Source organism: Cotesia typhae, unplaced genomic scaffold, assembly GCF_013202065.1.
Source record: "Cotesia typhae breed Kobodo isofemale line unplaced genomic scaffold, CoteBio_Ctyphae contig_4, whole genome shotgun sequence".
Taxonomy (NCBI): domain Eukaryota; kingdom Metazoa; phylum Arthropoda; class Insecta; order Hymenoptera; family Braconidae; genus Cotesia; species Cotesia typhae.
In genome coordinates, this window is record NW_027423748.1 from 9,877,523 (window position 1) to 9,898,306 (window position 20,784).

General features: G+C 30.4%; 2 protein-coding genes across 7 annotated transcripts in view; one reads left to right on the forward strand and one right to left on the reverse strand.

Moving 5' to 3' along the window:
* The first annotated feature begins 355 nt into the window (after positions 1-355).
* On the forward strand, positions 356-1,851 carry LOC141527558 (putative Golgi apparatus membrane protein-like protein CG5021). 3 transcript variants are annotated; one of them, XM_074243106.1, is made up of 5 exons: positions 356-437; positions 698-768; positions 848-1,082; positions 1,277-1,531; positions 1,612-1,851. In XM_074243106.1, exons 1-5 carry the CDS (start codon positions 420-422, stop codon positions 1,675-1,677), a joined length of 645 nt encoding a protein of 214 aa, XP_074099207.1. In that variant the 5' UTR covers positions 356-419; the 3' UTR covers positions 1,678-1,851. The 3 variants fall into 3 exon arrangements, with proteins under 3 accessions (XP_074099207.1, XP_074099208.1, XP_074099209.1); XM_074243107.1 differs by having other exon boundaries at positions 1,289-1,531; XM_074243108.1 differs by having other exon boundaries at positions 435-574.
* The window catches only part of Lar (tyrosine-protein phosphatase Lar), a 179,121-nt gene continuing 160,185 nt past the window's right edge, over positions 1,849-20,784 (reverse strand). For all 4 annotated transcript variants that reach the window (XM_074243102.1, XM_074243099.1, XM_074243100.1 and 1 more), the window contains 7 exons: positions 10,842-10,981; positions 10,450-10,652; positions 10,178-10,344; positions 8,741-10,101; positions 8,441-8,667; positions 6,506-8,312; positions 1,849-6,398 (listed from right to left, as the gene is read on the reverse strand). In XM_074243102.1, coding sequence (XP_074099203.1) covers positions 6,330-6,398; positions 6,506-8,312; positions 8,441-8,667; positions 8,741-10,101; positions 10,178-10,344; positions 10,450-10,652; positions 10,842-10,981 — 3,974 coding nt within the window. In that variant the 3' untranslated portion in view covers positions 1,849-6,329. The remainder of the gene's footprint in view (positions 6,399-6,505; positions 8,313-8,440; positions 8,668-8,740; positions 10,102-10,177; positions 10,345-10,449; positions 10,653-10,841; positions 10,982-20,784) is intronic.

Here is a 20,784-nt window from a genome sequence, read left to right on the forward strand (position 1 = left end):
ATTTTTTTGCTAATGACAATCAGAAAAGAAAAATAAATAAATAAATGGATATTCATGTAATAAAAGTAATAAAACATAAATTACTATCATTACTTCTAAGTGGTTACATAAATTTACAAATACAATTTTTTACTTTCATTTCTTTCATTCATAAATCACGTTTTATTAGTCAACCGTGAAAATTAAATTATTGCAGTTCGGAATTTATTTTCTATAATAATAATAATAATAATGACAACAAACTAACAAAAAAAAGATTTATTTGTGAGAATAAGCTTAGACTGACATCTTTATGTCAATATTAAAACTCAGTGACTGTTTACCTTCCCACAGGTTATTTTTACTGACTTGCGCACTTGCAGCAACATGACAGCTGATGTAAACAGGAGCATTGACGTGTGGGTTGCCGTGATTGCTGAATGATGGCATCTGCTACGGTAATTATTATTTAGTTTTTTATTTAATTTTTATAATCATTTACCCGCAATAAAAATCATCTTTACAAAAGTACCGATTATAAATAATACAAAAGCAATTCTCGTTAATTTTTTTTGTTACTTTGCTGTCAATAAAGGTCAGTGATTATTTATTACTTAATTTTTAGCGACAGAAGGCCGAAAATAAATCAGTTTTTTGTTATTTTAAATTGTAAACATCTTCTGGGATCAATTTACTAACATTTGATGACTAATTGCAGGTTCCATTACTGATGGATGACGACACGGTTGCGTTTGGAGAGGAAGATGATGTGCGAAGTGGAAAATTGAAGTATATACTTTTTTTTTATTGTTATTTATAATTTATTCATGCTTAATTTAGAGTATGTATTGATTTTTTTATTTTACAGACATCCATATGTGACTTTTTTTCATCTGGCGTTCAGAGTATCAGCGATTATCGTCTACATGTTCTGCACATGGTTCTCTGACAGTTTCATCGCCAGTTTTGTTGTTGTAGTCTTGCTTCTCTCCATGGATTTTTGGACTGTCAAAAATATCACTGGGAGACTGATGGTTGGACTCAGGTGGTGGAATTATGTTGATGATGATGGAAAAAGTCATTGGGTTTACGAGTCACGAAAGGTTTTAATTATTTTTTTTTTTTTTTTTTTTATTAAGAAAATTTTATTTTATTTTAAATAAATTATGTCTTTAAAAATGTCATTAATTAAAAAATGGCTTTGTATTTTGTCCTTGGATATTTTTAAGGAATAGATAAATCGATTATTTTTTTTTTTTATTTTATTATTTGAAACTTTGATGTGCCCTATTTTCAGGGTCGACAACAGAATCGTATCAACCCGTCAGAAGCAAGAATTTTTTGGCTGTCTCTAATAATCTGTCCATTACTCTGGTGTTTATTTTTCATCGTCGCTTTATTTGGCCTGAAAATAAAGTGGCTATTAATTGTTTGCATCGCTACGATGCTAAACGGCGCGAATCTCTTTGGATATGTTAAGTGCAAAATGGGAAAAAATTCAGATATTTCCACAGCGACCAAAGATTACTTTAAAAAACAAGTTCTACAGAATGTAAGGAGTCTTATTACTCATTTAAATAATTTCAAACCTTTTTTGATAGTATTTTTTTTAAATAAAAAATTATATTGCAGGTAATGTCTTCGATGATGACCAAAAGTCCTCCAGCGACCAATCAATCACCATCGAACATCATATAATTTTCTCATTCCACTTAATTAATATGAAAAAACTAAGTGATAAAAATTAGTTAATTTGTAAATAATAAATAATGAATTTACTACCTTGCTACCTTACAAAAAATACTATAAGTTGTAATGATTATTATATTTAAAATAAGGAAGGATAATAAATAAAATAACAATAAAAAATAATTACACTGTTAGTTTCTATTCTATGCCATAAGGCAATACAATAATGTACATGGTATTCTCCTTCAGAATTAATTCTCAATTATTAAATTCATCTATTACAATAATTTCATTCGTATTTTTGTCCATGAGTAATATTTATTTATTATATTTGTCTCAGCCTGTTGTTAATTTTTTTTTTTTTCTGGCAAGAAAGTATCACAAAATAATTATCCATTATCTCAACGTTATTTTATTTTTTTAATTCCCAATAATTTATTCATCCATTTTATTTATTTATTATTTATTTAAACTTTATTTTATATTTCAAATTTTTATTTTTACATCACCCGTAAAGGTTAACGCTGTATTTAATAATAATTATTATTTATTTATTAGTATTTATAATTCCATGTAATAACAATTTATTTGTTAGACTATGACATTACCTGAAGAAACATTTTTTTTTTTTTTTTTTAATGTAAGTACTTTACAATTTTTAAATTAAAATTTTTATAAAATAAATTATGAAGAAATTTGAAATTAAGTTTGAGGGATTTTTTTTTAATTTATTTAAAATATAATAATACAATTGGAATTTTAGTTGTAATAGATATCGTTGAGAAATGGAATAGCCAGAATATTATTTAAAATTTAACTGAAAAATTATATTATTATTCTTATTTAATAATTAAATGTAAATATATATTACTAACAATTTTTTTTCAATATATTATAAATTATACAATAATAATAAAATATAAAATAATTATAATTAATTTATAATAAAAATAAAATTATCAAAAAAAAAAAACATTAATTGGAATGCTTGAAAGTTAAAAAATTAAAAATTACATAAACTTTTTTATTTTATAAAAAAAATTGGCAGTAATTTTTATATTTTAAGTGCATTTTTTTGAAATTCAAATTTCTCGCGCCTAATTTAAATTCAAAATTTTTTTATTTCCCGTTTTTGCCGCCCGAGGCGCTGATAACTTTGACAATGACTCGCAGAAAATTTCGCAATGCACCATTGTTCATTTTTAAATAAATAACTTGATTGAAATTTCACACCTAAAGTCAAAAATATTTAAATATTAATTAAGTAAATAATTACAATTTCATTTAAATGAAATATCATTAAGATAAAAATTAAAAACTGTCAAAGAATAAATTTAAAAACTTCAGCAATTTATTTACAATTATAAGAGACAATTATTTGATTAAAAGTTTGTAATCTTGAAAGTGAGTTGTAAATTTAATAACATTATCGCACCGAAAGCGGAAGTGGAAAAGTTTCCGGTAGTTTACTACAACGGAGTAGTTGACAAATCGAAGCTCGACGGAGGAAATAGTGCGCGTCATGTCAAGTGTCCGTTTAATTATTCCTTGCGCGTTAAAATAAAACATTCGGATATTTATGCAGTACGCAATTAAAATCAGTGTATTATATGTGTTTTGTTAAGTTTCTGTTTTTTTTTTAAGAATTTTTTTTTTTATTAACAAATTATTTTAGTTGTGAATAAAAGTCATTAAATTACCGATAAAATAAAAAAATAAGTGTTAAATAGTGAAAATAGAATTTCAATTTAAAAAAATCATCAAAGATTAGTGAAATGAATGATCAGATGTCAAAGAAGAAAAAATCAAGTGCTTTTTCCACATTAATAAGGTGAGTAAAAAAATTCAATTAAAAATTTTTCTGGCTTTAGATGTACTTAAAAATTGACTTATACGTATACTAAATAAACTTACACATATGTTATGTATATTAAATGCGTTATTCACAAATACAAGTACACGGATCATTAAAATTTAACAATTAAAAATTTGACTAATCGTAAATACGCAATAGTAATATTAATCGATTAATAAATAAATCTACATTACATTTTTTTTTTTTTTTTTCATTAAATATTTAAAATTCCGGCGAAAATTTATTTACGTAGACGACAATACAATACAAATTACCTTGTAAATAATTTCACGTTAATTTTATCGTAAAAATATATAAAAAAGCTGACGGTACGGAATATAAAAAATCTATTAAATAAGCTAAACTTTTACGGGTATCAAATAGAACAGTGCGTTTGTTATAATCTTCAATATTACATCAATTATCATATAATTGTTTCAAACCGGATACTTTGTTCAATTAAAATCATAACCTATTTCATCATTGTATTTCTTCCTTTCAATTTATTTAGAATGTTCGTAATATATATTTATTATTTATATATTTATATTTATATATTTATTTATATATAAATCTATGTATTTATTATTTTTATCTTATTAACATACATTATTAACACTAAACATGACAGACGGTGCATTATGTACACATTTATCGCAACTTCCAGTCCTTGCCCGCATTGATTAATAAAAAACAAAATAAAAATTTTAATTTATCATTCAATACGTTTAATTAACACCTTCAATTGCTATCGTAAACAATACGATTAATATTTTTGAATAGGTTATAAATAATTGTTCGTTTATTGTCCGTACAGGCTAAAAATTTAATCTCTATATATTTTCAAATATTAATTCCATTTTTCTATACTCTTTAATGTTAATTTTAATTGACTACTGATTTATTCAGCGAATAAAAAGTTAAAAAAAAATTACAATTAAAAAAAAAAATAGTAACTTTGTACAGGCGGTAATTAACCAAGGACTCGGAAGAAACGTTACGTGCATTTAACATACAGTGCTCTTATCCAAATAAATTAATAAGTATTAATTTAAATATTAATAATAATATTAATTTTAATTATTAATATTATTTTTAATATTTAACAAGTCCGGTCGCTCATTTCACTACATACAATAAAATAATAATTTAATTCACATGTAGGCACCGTACACAACATTCATTCATTTCGTTACTTGTGACCTAATGGCGTTTTTATATTTATTTATTTATTATAAGTATTATTTAATATTTATAATTAATTATTAAAACTAAAATGTAACAATTAATTATTAACTACCCTTAAAATTTATCGGTAGTTATTTTTAATCATTCCAATTATTTATTTATTAATTTATTAAGTTTTGTTGCATATTGGCAATAGCATTGTCGATTTTTTTTGGCAGTATGGCAATTTTAAGTTTTTTTTTTTTTATGAGCAGAAATTACTTTATTAGTTAACGAGAGTTTAAATAACCAATTGATAATTAATAGTTGGATAAAACATTGTCCTTTTGTTAAAAAAAAAAAATTCTAAATTCAATAAATAAAGTTATTAAAACTCTCGAGACCAAATAAACTCGATTGATTGATACTTTAATAAAATTATTAAACTCTAAGGTCCTTTCGGTAGATTTATAATAAAAAAATTCGGCGTTAACTTCTAGATAGATTTGAAAAAACGGTCGAAAGATTTATCAGTAATTTTTTTTTACTGTAAATTTATTTAATATAAATTTCAAATTTTTCTAAAAAAGAGAACACGGTAAAAAGGTCACGATATTTGGATTAAGATTAGATATTAACTTTAATTATTATTTTTTTTTTTCTTTTTTTTTTTTTTTTTTTTTTGAGTAGTACTTCAGTCTACCATTACTCAGGAATGATAAATACAAAGGAGCATTAATTGTTTTAAAAAACCTGAAAAAGAATTTCCATACCGATATGTTTCGACTCAATTATTTAATTGCCTACTACCTTAATTAATTACAATTCAATACTTAACTCCCATTCATTATCTACAATAATCGATAATTAATAATTAATCCAATAGCTACACTAGGATAATTGTTAACTGAGAAAAATCTAGACGGAGGGCTCCTTGTCAATTAATATTATGGACAATTATTTGTTCGCATCGAAACTCTTTAAGGCTCTGTTTCAAAAGAAACATTACGCGTTACCGGTTTGTTTATTAATTAGTCTATTTAATCAATTAATATTAATATTATTATTTAAACACCGATTCCACGTGCCTAAATGGCAGTCTTCGTTCTTTTAACCGAACGAGTGTTTATCTATCAAGAGATATATAATCAGTTAATTAATTATTGTTGCTCTATACTGATAATTTGTTAAATTTGTTCGTTTCCAAATTAATATAACAAAATGATAAAACAATGGGAGTTTAATTGAGAATACTTTATCATATTAAAGTACATTTTTAATCATCAAAGTGCTCTAAACCCCATCATCAATCATAACAGCAATGTCGGAATCTCTCGCGTAATATTTTATTTTATTTGATAAAATCTAAATCCGACGAGCTTCAAACACAACGAGCATCGACTCAACCGTTATAAGCGTTACCTATTAGTAATATTATTGATATTAATAAATTGTAATTATTAATTATTGAGTACTAATAATTAATAAAAAATTTATTTTGTTATTTTGTTAGTTTAATAGTCTGTTAGTAAAACTAAACACGTCGTATCTTAGCTCTTTCACCAGTACTCTCACGACTTCTTATGTGACGCTCTCCTCGGTCTCTCGTTGGTTCTCTTGGCTCGCGGATTTCTTCTTGTCAGTTGGCGTAGTGGTCGAATGATCCTAAGTACTCCAAGCTAGCACGATAACAAAATTGGTATTGATCCTAAAAAATAAACAATATTAATTGTTAATTTTTTAATGATTAATTCCTAAAAAGATACTTTTTCGTATCTGTATTTATTCAATAGCTAGTTTTCTAAAAAAAATTACCTCAGTTTGAACCATAGCCGGACGTTGCGTGCGCAGTATTCTGACCGTCTGGAAGATGTCAACAACGCCCTCATACTGCATCCGCTCCAAAACAATACTAAGCGTAATAAAGACGCCAGTTCTCCCCACTCCAGCGCTACAGTGCACCGTGATAGGTCCATCTTGCCCGAACTGTTCCTTGGTCTTGTGAACCTGACCAATAAAATCAATGAACCCATCTCCTGACTTAGGAACACCCTGTTCCGGCCAATCGATGAACTGAAACTGTCGGACAGTGCGACTAGCGCCATCTCTCGCGTCAGTGACTTTAAACTCCCTCAAAATATACTGAGGCATATTATACTCCGCGATCGGGTCAACAACGAAACACTGATACCTGATAGACCTATCAGAGGGCCAATACTGGTGGCACTTTTCCCTGCCGATTTCCTTGAGTTTTGTCAGCATGACCACAATCGTCGAATTGTGCTCCCATAGCATCCTCCAGAAATCATCAGTGGTCTCATTCAGCGGCCCCTGGGTCGCAATGTAGGCACCGCGGTACCGATATCCGTCGATAAAGCTCGCGTTGATGTAATCCGAGCCCTCCATGTTCCTCTGCGGCTGCAAACAAACTCGCGTGCACTCGTACGGCAAAATATGGACTAGCCTGTTCTTGTGTTTGTTGCACGCCAAGTTTGCAGAAATGAACCGCGTGGAGTCCGCTTTGATGTTCGAAAGCTTCTTGAACTCCAGTTCCATTCCCGTGGTGTTGTCTAGCTCAGTTTGCATCAGTTTCTGTATGTGCGAGTGCAAGTTCCGAGCTGGAACTTCTGTGAACCCGCAGATCACCGCCTCGAACAACGCGTCGTGGATGAATATATACTGGTCTTCAGTTTGCACCATGTAGTTCCGTTGCGCGCGCAAGCAAGTGACGTGGCCGTAGATGTCGATCATTTTCTCGTGCTTGATCCGTTCCAACATAGAGTCTATGACGATGAAACATCCAGTTCTGCCGACCCCAGCGCTGCAATGGACCACCAGAGGCCCGGAATCAGGTACATTTAATGTTTTAACGCGTCTCAGGAACTGTAAGAATGGCGCTGGGTGTTCCGGAACTCCGTGATCCGGCCAAGCGGTGAACTGGAGCTGTTTTATCTCCCTTCTGTCTGTGTAGCCGTTCCGACAGACTTGGAAGGTTCTGATGCAGTAGGTCGCCAGTTCCTGGATGTCACTGATCGTCACGGTCATTTGTCCGTAAGTTTCGGCTCCGCGAGTTGGCCAATACTGATCGCACTTGATACGTGTTCGTTCCTCGAGCTTGGTCATCATTACAATGGTACTAGTTCGCAGTTCCCAGCACATGCGCCAGAAATCCGCAAAAGTTTCTTGGAGAGGTCCCTGAGTGGCGACATAGGCGTTCTGTTTTCGGTACCCGTCGCAGTAGTTCGCGTTTATGTAGTCAGAACCGGGAATTCCGTCGATTGTTTGGAGAATAACGCGGGAGTGATCGTAAGCGATGACGTTAGCGTAACGATTTTTGGAAGTGTTGACCTCCATGTTCGAGTGGTCCCAAGTGAATTGCTGGCCCGGTTCGATCGACTCGTATTCCTGACTGAATTTATGGTTATCGTTGGCCTTCAGGCGGTCTATGTGGTTTCCGAGCTCGCTGATAGGAATCGGAGGGTGTGACATCATGCCGGGAGTTTGGAAGTTCAGGCGGCGCATTTCTACCGGGTCAGAGGGCGCGTGGTTCGAGCTTATGTCCGCGGCCATCAGAGGACGTGTTACTGCTGCTTGATCCGGCGCTTTGCAAGGCTGTCTGCGTCTAGTTGAATGCCAAAATTTATAAATAATATTGTTAATTATATTTTGAAATATTACTTAAACTATATTTATAAATAATTAGAATCTTTAAATTGAAATATGGAAGGTGTTAATGAATCTAATACTTACTTCCTTATTACGAAAAGCAAAACCAGGCAAATGCTGACCATCAGAGCGGCTATGATTGGTCCAATAACCCAAACCATGCCCGGTTCTTGGCCGCTGTTGGTTACAGAGACTTCTGGGTTCCCGTCGGGAGATATGTCGGGATTCGGCCGGCTTGGTGGATCGCCGGGTGGTACTTCTCGCATATCGAGGGATAAGTACTCCGAGAAGGGGGATGATGTGTAAAGATGCTGAAAAATTCAAGTAAAATTAGACTCATTTGAGAATAAAAAATTTTTCTTGTTTCCTTAAAAATAAAATTACCTTTTTAGGAGTATCAACAATAGCCCGTACAAAAATCCTGTACCGTTTAGTAGGATCCAACTTCTTGTTTTCAAAGCCTTCGTAAACATCCCCGCTGCCGAGCTGAAAAGTATACGGAATAGTCCTGTGCGAGAATTTGGCCGCGATGTATGGCGCGTTTTCCGGGTCTTGTTTCGCGTTTTTTCCCGTAATAACATCCTCTGTAAATTCATCAGGCTGCTTATGAGCAGTAGCCTTGTCCTCAGGAACTACTATCAAATAATAATAAGCGATTGGTCCGTATTCTTCAGAAGCTTGAGGCAAAATAACGTGAATCTCTTCCTTTTTAACAACGCCATAGAAATCAGGCTTGACCATCGGCTTAGGCGCGGCCATTTGGGTGGTCACAGTGATTTTTGCCGGGGGTTTGTACGAAGAGTCAGCTGGAACCGCGCTCACGTTGACATTGTAGGTCGTAAACGGCTGGAGTTCGTCGATTGTCGTGGTAGTAGCAGTGGCATCTAGGCGAATACTTCTGCGAGGCACAATTTGAGTTTGAGTGATTCCTTGAGAGTCCACGAACTCTTTGACCGCGTCGAAGGATACTTGATAGCCCGTGGGGTTCAGTCTTATTGGCGGAGTCCACGAGAGTATCATAGAGTGCGTAGAAGTGTCAGAGGCGCGTAAATTCAGAGGAACGTCTTCAGGTTTTACTTTAACCGTAACTTTCTGACTAAGACGCCCGAGAACGTCATTTTTGTACCTCGCGGCGACGGCAATCGCGTAGGCAGTGTCACGTTCCAAATTTTCCAACTCAGCGGACTCGGTCATGCCAATCAACTTTTGCTTCCACTGATCAAGATCCTCCACAGCTGTCATCGTGTAGAAAATTTTGTAGCCGATAATTTTGTCACGATTCGGTACTGACTCCCACCAGACTTCAACATTTGACTCAGAGGTCGCCACTGCCTTGACGTTCAATGGCGCCCGGCCGATATCTTTCTCCGTAACTATTGTGATTTTCTCAGAGTATGGCCCTGAACCGCGAACAGTATGCGCGCGCACGTGGAAGACATATTCCGTAGCTTCCTCAAGATTTGTAAAAACGGCGCGTTCTTGAGTTGTGTTTCGCGCCTCAATAGTGCTGTGGTCGTTCTTCTTGTGGAATTCAACGTCGTAGCGAACTATTTGCCCGTTCCGATGGCGACGAGCAGGCTCGCTCCATTTCACGCAAACTGTGTCTTGAGTCTGGAAGGTGTAGGTTAGGTTTGTTGGCGGGCCTGAAGGCTCACCCTCTGGACTCTCGTAGTAGCGAACTGTTTCTTGGCCAACTCCGTTTTGGTTCTCTCCAGCAATTCGGAATTCATAATGAACGCCGCGTTCTGAAATTTGGTTAAATTTTTTATTCTTTTCAGGGTAAATAAAAATAAAATTCGATCCTTTTGATGAAGAACTTACCGACATCTTTGATTTTAAAAGTAACCTGATTGATGTCTTTGATAAATTCTTCCTTCAATGTCTGGTTTTTGATCCCGTATTTGACGCGGTAGCCCGTTAATTGCCCAGCTGGCTCGCTCGGTTTGGCCCACTCCAGCTCGAGGACTATTGGATCCTGATTGATTACCCTGGAAATCACCAAAAACCGTTAATTAGTCTCATTATTTATATATGATTCATGATTGATAATTATAAGCCGCGTTATTTAATATAAAATAGATTTGGATAAGTACTTGACGTTGACTTGCGGCCTATTTGGCACACCACCAGGAGTTCTGACGTGCACAGGAAGCGACCTATCCCCATCGCCCTTCCGCGTTAGAGCCGCGACTTGGACGTAATATTTAGTATCTGGCTGTAAATTGGAGACGTTGATTGCATGGACGCCTTCTTCGTGGACATCTTGACGGATTGGCTCGTTCAGCAAGTCCTTGCCCTTTAAGATTTCATTTAGTTGAAATTATGAGGGTTTTTTTTTTTTTTTTTTTTTTTTTTTTAATCGTTACAAGATAAGATGGCGGCTCTAAAATTGCCAACTTAATTTTAAAATTAAAAGTGAAGAAATTAGTAGAAGATTTGATGAAGAAATTCGAAGATTGACTTTAGAAATAACAATAATTGATACCTCTTCTGCGACCTCTTGTATGTGGACATGATAACCTCTGATGACGCCATTTTGGTCATTAACTCGGGGCGGCTTCCACTCTACTCTGATAGTCGTTGAGTTTAAAGCCGTCGCAGTGACGTCCTGGGGATTTCCTGGCACTGTAACGCAACTCAATATTAATTTGTGTCCGTTTAGGTGCCAGTTTTTAACACACACCCAATTATACAACTAAACAGGCTTATTCACTTCCATCCATTCACTCAACGTCATAAATAAATAAATAAATAAATAAATAATAAATTGCTATAACGTATAATAAATTAATAAGATTAAATGATAAATTATAAATTATAATCTATAATCTGGAATCAAAAACTCGGAATCTGGAATAAATTATAAATTATATTATAAAATAAATTAATTTAATTATAAATGATATATTAATCAAAATAATACTGAAAAAAAAATTTTATTTTAAATTAAAATTAATAGAAATAATAATTAGTAAATTTTAGAAATGTTAAAAAAATTATTAAATAAAAACAAAACCCGTAACCATTCATTATGTATGCACAGAAAAACTACCAGCCACCCTTAAAATTAAAAATTATTCAATAATAATGATAATAATAATAAAGTCCTGTCACTAATTAACCCCCCATTTGAATACCAATAATTTATTTATTAAAAAAACTCAACAAATTTAATTATTTTAAAAAAATGAACATTCTTTCTTTCTTACTTTCTTAAAAACATTTTTTTTTCTAGTAAAAAAAAAGAGTAATTTATTAATTACATATTAATATAATTAATAATAGCAATAAGAGATTAAATATACATGGAATGGACATTTAGTCTCACCGACGGCAGTAATGGAGAGTCCATGATCAGATTTAAATATATTAATAATAATAATAATTATAGTTATGATATAATAATAAATATATTACATAAATTATTAAAATCTACAGGACAGTAATTAATTAATTAATAATTAACAAAATAATAGTGTGCGTCATAACATCGCAAAGCTGTGCAATGACAAGTCGGTGCTCAATTAATCCTGTTTTGTTCAAAAAGTAAACTCGTGTTCTATGGTAATATACTTTACATGCTTTCTATCAATAAATTTATTAATAATAAACTCGATTTATATGTATATATATATATATATATATATATATATATATATATATATATATATATATATATATATATATATATATATATATATATGTATGTATGTATATTTACGAATATAAACCTGTAAAAAGTCAAAGCCCGTCATGGACAGTCCAGTATCCGACGTGATTAATAATTAATAAATAATTGCACCGATAATTTACATAAATTATAAACGGTTTTAAAATAATAATGATGGAAAAAAAAAATTCAGCGATGCCACTGCCTACCTACGTCGCGAGAGCAATTATTAAATATTAATTAAAAACACAGCTACTACAAACGAATTCTGCATTTACTTAAAATAAAATAATTTAATAAAGTGTCAGATAAATAATTATTTTTATGGGTTATAAATAATAGTTAATTAGCAACGAAATTGCAATGATAAGGCGACAAACAGGGTTAAATAATAATAATCGTACAAAGTTGAAGAGTTTGAATCTCAAAAAAATTTTTTTAACTTGTTTAAAATTATTAATAATTTTTTTAATTATTTATGATCGTAAAAAAATATTTTTAAGCCTCGAAATTTGTTCAAAAAAATTAAAATCATATTTATAATAATTTAAATACGTCCAAATAATTTTTAAAACCTGCAAAAATTACTTAATTTGTTTAAAAGCATAAATATTAATTTACAAAATAAAATTCTGGACTTGATCTCAAAATTTTCAACTTTGTAATAAATATTAATTCAGGAATAGCGGTTGAATACTGTTATTTATATATATGTATATACTTATATATATAAAAGTTTGTACAACATATATAACATATGGCAATAAACTTTGATGGCTAGCCAAAATAATAAAAACAGTTTGGTAATAACGAAAAAGTAAAAAACTGGAATATATATTTATGTATGTAAATAGCGAAATAAAAATCCCGAGCTTTGAGCGTTACAGTGGCTGACCGTGGGTGTTGGTTTTCTCTCATTTCGGAGTATGCAAAAAATTCGTTTGTCCTAGCGAGACGCATATTTTTTAATTACGCTCAAAAAAATCAGAAACGAAACAAAGGGTAATTACTCTAACTAATTAATTAATTTATGCATTAATTAATTAATTAATTAATTAATAAACAAACTGATTATGTGGTAGCTAATATATAGCGGGTATTTATTAATTATTATGTTATGATAATAAATAATAGGTATTTATGATTTATTAAGAGATTTTCGATGAATTTCAATGGTAGAATGGATACTCACTTTTATTCTCTGCGCCCCCATAATAGTCGCCAAAAAAAGTGGGAAAAAAACTCATAAACAATTTGTAACAATTTTTCTCACGTTTAATTAAAATTTAATTTTATTTAAGGTTATTAAAGTTATTTTAATATTTATTATTTATTAGAATATACTTGGTTAGTTGAGTTGTTAAGGGTAGCATCTACTCGACTTATGATCACAGACACTCCGACAAATATTATAATGATTTAGTAATTAATTAATGAGTAGGGTGGGTCAAAAAAATCGAATAATTTATTTTTGATTTTATACTCTGAAAAATAGGTTCGTAGACACCTAAAAAGAATTCTCTCCAAGTATAAGCTCTTAATTATAACGGGAAGGTCCTCCGCTTTACGGGTTTCTATTTTTTTCGAATAATCAGATAAAAAAATTTATATCTCGCTTCCAACTGCTTGGAAAAATATTCCGTGGCATAGATTTTGTGAGAAATTGAATGCTTTACAAAAAAGGTCTCTTATGACTTTTTCAAAAACTCAACCGATTAAAAGATATTCATAGTTGAAGTTTGGCTATTTTAAGGAAAATATTCGTTTTTATTATGAATTTTATAAGTCGATGAAAAAAATTATTTCGGATTGCGGAACTCATGATTTTGTAGGAAATTTACTGCTCTACAAAAATGGTCTCTTATGATTTTTTGATTAAGTGAAGCCGTTACGAGATATTCATCGTCAAACATTAACGAATATCAATATTTCCAGTTTTTGATCAATAATTCGATAAATTTTAATTTAAACTATGAGTTTCAGGAAAATTTACATAAATTTGAGTTTCGATCGATAAAGAAATGTTATAATAAGTTAGATAAAGAATTATTAGAATTATCATTGATTTTCCTTGGAGAAATGCCTCAAGAAAAGATTTCTTTCAAACGTCCTGGTGCTGTTCATCATGCTAGATGGATGGCTAAGGCCATTTATAGTTTGAAAATGTATCTATTCAGAGATGAATTCAAACTCTCTCAGAAAGAATTGCATGGTCTTCGTCATTTCTGTATTTTTATAGTCACATTGTATTTAAAAGCTTGGTTTTCATCAACTTCTGCAACAACTGCTGCTTATCATGACTTGCAGTTTATGAAAAATTTATTGGAGTACAAACATATCAATCCTTTGATTTCTTCAGCTACGTGTGAAAAAATGATTTCGCACTTATGGTATTTGAGCGATGAACTTGCCATTTTATCACTGTTTGACGATGGCGTTTCATTAGAAGTAAAAAAACGTATTGTTGAAGCTGCTAATACTCGTGAAGGTACAGATTCTAAAGCTAAAAGATTTGTAATTGCTAAAAAGATTTGAATTCATTGGCGCAGAGAACTCTGAGTGACTTTGTGTCTAAAAAGTCATTAAATCTTTTCAAAATCTTCGATCTACCGTATGACTTTCTTGATGTCGATGTTGAATTATGGCCTACTAATGAAAGTTATCTCGAAAATAAAGAATACTTTCAACAACTAAAAGTTGTCAATGATTCAGCAGAGCGAGCTGTTGCATTAGTCAGTGAATATAATCAATGCTTGACAAAAATGAAGAACAATTCCAGTACTTATTGCAAGTTGTCAAAGAACATCAAAAACATTCCCAAATTGTAATAAAAGAAATTATTTATAGTAATAGCGTACTGTTATGTTAAAAATATAGACAATTATATTGCAATTGATAATTCAATAAAAAATTTATCTATAAAAAGTTAAATACTGGTTGTTTCTCACTTGATTCAATACTTTTCATATTAAATTTGACAAAGAAATATGTCATTCACTTCAAATTAAACTAATCATTGGCTATATGTCGAAAAAAATGCTCTAATTTCTTGTTTTAATGCAATCAAACAAGCTCAAGACTGAAAACAATATTAAAAAAATTGTTTATAACATTTCTTTATCGATCGAAACTCAAATTTATGTAAATTTTCCTGAAACTCATAGTTTAAATTAAAATTTATCGAATTATTGATCAAAAACTGGAAATATTGATATTCGTTAATGTTTGACGATGAATATCTCGTAACGGCTTCACTTAATCAAAAATCATAAGAGACCATTTTTGTAGAGCAGTAAATTTCCTACAAAATCATGAGTTCCGCAATCCGAAATAATTTTTTTCATCGACTTATAAAATTCATAATAAAAACGAATATTTTCCTTAAAATAGCCAAACTTCAACTATGAATATCTTTTAATCGGTTGAGTTTTTGAAAAAGTCATAAGAGACCTTTTTGTAAAGCATTCAATTTCTCACAAAATCTATGCCACGGAATATTTTTCCAAGCAGTTGGAAGCGAGATATAAATTTTTTTATCTGATTATTCGAAAAAAATAGAAACCCGTAAAGCGGAGGACCTTCCCGTTATAATTAAGAGCTTATACTTGGAGAGAATTCTTTTTAGGTGTCTACGAACCTATTTTTCAGAGTATAAAATCAAAAATAAATTATTCGATTTTTTTGACCCACCCTATTAATGAGCCATTCATACGCATGCAAATAAAAAAAAAAAAAAATAGAGTGGATCCTCGTGGTCCGGACATCCAGTTTAGTTCCTCGTCCATTAATGAATTAATCATTCATGCTCAGATCCGGCATGAGTCCTAAGCTTAAACCATTCTCACATGGACACAAAATGACAACCGGGCACAACAAATTAATTATTGTTATAATTATAATGACAACTGACAATTGGTATTTTATCAAAACAAAAAAAGCATTTTATTTATTATTATTATTAATGACGGTCTGTTCGTTCCTCTCTCACGCGGATGCTCGCAGAGAGGCGGGAGACGTGAGAATATTTAGATTTTTTTCAAATATTTTTTAGTTTTTTTTTTTATGCATGCACAGTCACTACTCCAAATAGATATATATATATATATATATATATATATATATATATATATATATATATATATATATAATATATATGAAAATAACTAAAGGCTCGTATTTATATATCCGTTAGATTTGATCTAAAAACAATTTTCTGGAAGAGAAAAATCTTTTTTTACTGTCAAATAATAACGGATATATTAAAGGAAAACCTATAATGCTTACAGAAATAAAAAAAGGGAGTTTTTACAGAGGATAGGACTCGAAAATCGCGAATAATGCACGTATTTACAGTTTTTACAAGTTTTGATTTTTGGACAAAATTTGATTGGGATTTTTTATTTTTTTTTTTTTTATATAATTTTTCCTTTAAAAGTCAAAATTTTTATATAAATATAATTGTAAAAAAAATAATCAATTTTTTTCATTTATTTTTATGCATATGAATTAAAAGTCTTATAATTTTTTTTTAATTAAATTTATACAAATTTTTGAATTTTTTTTTATTAAAAAAAATGACAAATAATTTTTTTTAAAAATAAAATTTTAAAAATTTTCAAATGTAAAAAAAAATTTTTGTACCAATTTATTCATATATTTGACCTGTAAATCAAAACCCGCAATTCGTATCAACGGCATTGGCGGCTGAGTAAGTACCAAAAGTTTATCAATCGATAAACAAGTACTGAGTACTCAAATATTTAAGTACGGGAAAATGGGCGAGCTCCATTCTTTATTTTGACCACTTCGCGTATTTTTCTTTCTCATTATTTTTAATTTCATAACTTTCTTTATAATTTTTTTTTTTTTTCAATTTTTTTCTGATAGGGATTGCACTCTCTCTCACTCCATTCCACTCAGTCGAAAAAAAAAAAGTTTGCGTCTGTACATCGCGGTGGCTAGCATCATCTACAACCCATATATATATAATATCATTAATAATCATAATCATAAATATTTTAATCATAATTTACAATACACGACTGAATAAAATTGCGACTAAATAAACAATCGGGCAGACCATGCTGTACCTTAGGACATGATCAACAAATAATAATAAACAATATAATATAATATATGTATATAAATAACGACAATCCTTTAAGCCGCAGCCCTCGGGGGTAAATTGCAGCTACTAAAAACTGCCAAACTCTTACAGTACCTCATAATCATAATAATAATAGTAATAGTAATTAATAATACAGTTATAATAACAAAAATAAAAAATTACTCTATCGCGCAAGACGGATAAATACAGATGCGCAATCGTCCAACACTTTTATGGTAAATATCCATAATTAAATATATAATCATAATTAAAAAAATAAATAAACAATAATAATAAGTGCACAAGATATATAAGTGTGTGAAAAATATATAGGCATTTATATATAAATATATAATAATGACAATACGTACGATCGATTTAAACATTTGTATGAATGTTGATAATAAACTTACAGACACTGATGAAATAATAATCGGTCGTGTCCCATGCATAGAGCGTGTATGCCAAAAACGACCTTATTACAAAATATTACATTCCAACCAATTAACATTTGTTGTGATATATATAGTATATAATATCATATAATATAATATAATTAATTAATTAATATATGATATAATTAATAAACTTTAGTATTTATAATAATAATAATAATAAGCTTTAAGTGGTCTTTATTACAATGGAAGTGAAAAAAAAAACTCGATAAGGTGCTCGTGATAGAAAAAAAAAAAAAAATACAAAAAAATTTTTTTTTTATTATTATTATTAATGGATGGCCTGACAATGTTCCATCCAACGTCCTCTTGTCATGGACAACGACTCACCAGTAAAAAATCCTCTTCAGTAATTATCATAATTTTCAGTACCAACTATTGAAGGATTTTGCACGTATAAAGCTTGATAATTTAATTACCAGAGTAGTTACAGATTTTTACACATTAGCAATCGATTGTATTGGTATTCAAATGTACCTATAGTAATCACATCACGTATATTTCTTTATTTGGTTAGATAATAGACTTATTCAAATTTAAATTTAAATAAATAAAAATTCATTTCTCCTATAACTTCTCCCCAATTTTTTTTTTTTTTTTTTTTATTATTTTTCATTTATCATTTTTATCGAGTTCGCAGATATAACGCCTGATAAATTAATATTGCCCTTATCGCTTTGTCATCTATCACGTCCCATTGCAGGTCGTGTAAGTAACTAAGTTTTTTTCATTAATCAATGCTTCTTTGATGTAAATTTTGGGAATTATTACTGAGAATAAATTTTAAAATATTCTAGACGCCCTTTCGAAGATCGTAAGGGTGAAAAATAAATCATATAAAATTTATCTTTCTCATAAAAATAAATTAAAGCCTAGAAAAAATTTATCAACTGTGCTTTAGCTGTTCTTGCTTCAAAACTTATCTAATCACCGTGGTGTAACTTTTGCTCAGCTAAAACTTCAATTTAGCTTCACCCATCTTTCTTCTCCTATTTTACTCTATTTAGTTCTAACTCCGCTCAAAAACCTTCATTTTTTCGTCAAAAAAAAATTTTATTAACTTCCCACAATTTCGCATCAAAAATATAATTAATAAAAAACCTAGCTTCATTACATCCGACCTGTAAGCGACGTAATTTGAGATTCTTGTTCGTCTCCACTCACTCTCTCGTTCACACACTCAACATCTCACGAACAAGTCTTGTCGTAAAGAAAAAAAGTAAAAAATAAAAAAAAAGCAAATACTCATCCAAGATATATTCAGTGAGATGTCGAGTCACCATTGACACAGAAGGGTGCTCAAAAAGGGTGCTTTCGGTGCGTAGTGCTCGACACGTCAATAGTGCTCTAATACCGTGAAACTTAATTACCACACGTACACGCATTATTCGTAATAATCTATTATTAATCATTCTTAAATATTTAGACAAAAATAGGAGCATAATTACAGAATTTTCGCGGCGACTATTCAAGTGCAGGCCGTTAGTGAATGGCTTTCATTGGTCAGCAGATTGAATTTCTATATGATACACACGAATATTACTTGTACATGTGGCATTGAATTGTGCAGTGGCGCCCGGCGCCCAACAGTGATTGAAGTGAGCGTACGCAATATTGCGGTATTAATTTGGTGCTTCACAAAGTGCGAGTACATATACATATGTTTGTATATATTTCTATACAATAGACGATGCTTCCAGCAGTGCTTTATTTTAGCTTTAAACTTTTTTTTTTTTTTTTTTTTTTTTTTTTTTTTTTTTTATCAATTATTCTCTACTTTCCTCCTTTTCTCCCTCTCTCTTTCTCTCCCTGGCGCCCAGTCACTCGGCGCCGAGTCTGCACTGGATTCAGATTTACCAAAATGGACTTTTTATTTAGATTTTTTTTTTTTATCGATATTTAAATAATAAATATGATAAGTCATCGGGAAATATCGGGTAGTTTATTTCAATAATAATGAGAGTTTAGATAAGAGGATTTCGGGAATTCATCCGATGGCTTTTTTTTTTTTTTTTTTTTTTTTGTAAGGGTTGCTCGATATTTTGGTTGATTGATTGCCAGAATAAGTGTGTGTGAAAGAACATGCAGAATTCGGTTTTTGGGTTGGATAAAGGGAGAAATAAAATTCCCATGCATCAGCATGCCATTCATTGGATTTTAATAAAAACAATAAATTGGCGATATTGATGATTATCGAAACATGTCGATTGAAATGTCAAATAATAGAACAAAATTAACCGAATGAGGGAGCAGACTCGGCGGAATGTTCAGGTTTATATGATAATTATAGTTAATAACTGTTGTTATTAATTATTAACTTTTAATACTGATAGTGTATCGCGAGCGGGAGGTTTATGTTAATTATTAATTATTAATTATTAATAATTGTTATTTTATCGTGAGAGAGCTCGATTGAGGGCTGTCAAGGGTGCTGGTGACGTGATAGTGGTCGTGGTGGTAGTGATGGTGACCGGAGGAATAAAAACAAACTTAATTGCATGCACTAACATGTGCAAACGATAAAACTAAAATCTTTCTTTTTGGTACTAGAGACAGCAGAGCCTTATCAGAGATGTAGAAATGTGTTATTAATATTTTAATAATAATAATAATAATAATAATAATAATTGTAGTAATAATAATAATAATAAATAGATAGAGATAAATAATTGAGTATGAAAGTCACATTCACGTGTAATGAATTGAATTTTGTCAATTGTGATTTGTGATTGACCGTGTTATTTGGTGGATATTCAATTATATTCGTTGTAATTGTGTACTAGGATGAATATTTTGTGTTAAAAGGACACATTTTATTGTTGTGTTTTTGTCATTTTATGTTCTGAATTTTTTTTTTGATGATTTATTCCTTTTTTTTTCTAATAAAAATTGTTTTAATTCGATAAAAAAATTTTTGAGATGAAAAAATAAAATTTTTTATTAAAAAAAAGGAATAATGGTAAAATTTCTAAGCAAGTAGATGTTTGTTTAATGTATATATCTATGTATGGAAAATATGAAAAATTCATAACTAAATATAAATAGAGTGTAAAAAAAAAAAAAAAAAACGGAGTGTTTTTAAAAATAGAAAAAAGAAACTAAAAAGTCTTAAGTAGTAGCTGTATGATAACCTGGGCACATCCTCCTGCAAATGCTTTAGGAAAAGATAAAAAAAACACGTGAGCATTCATTAGCG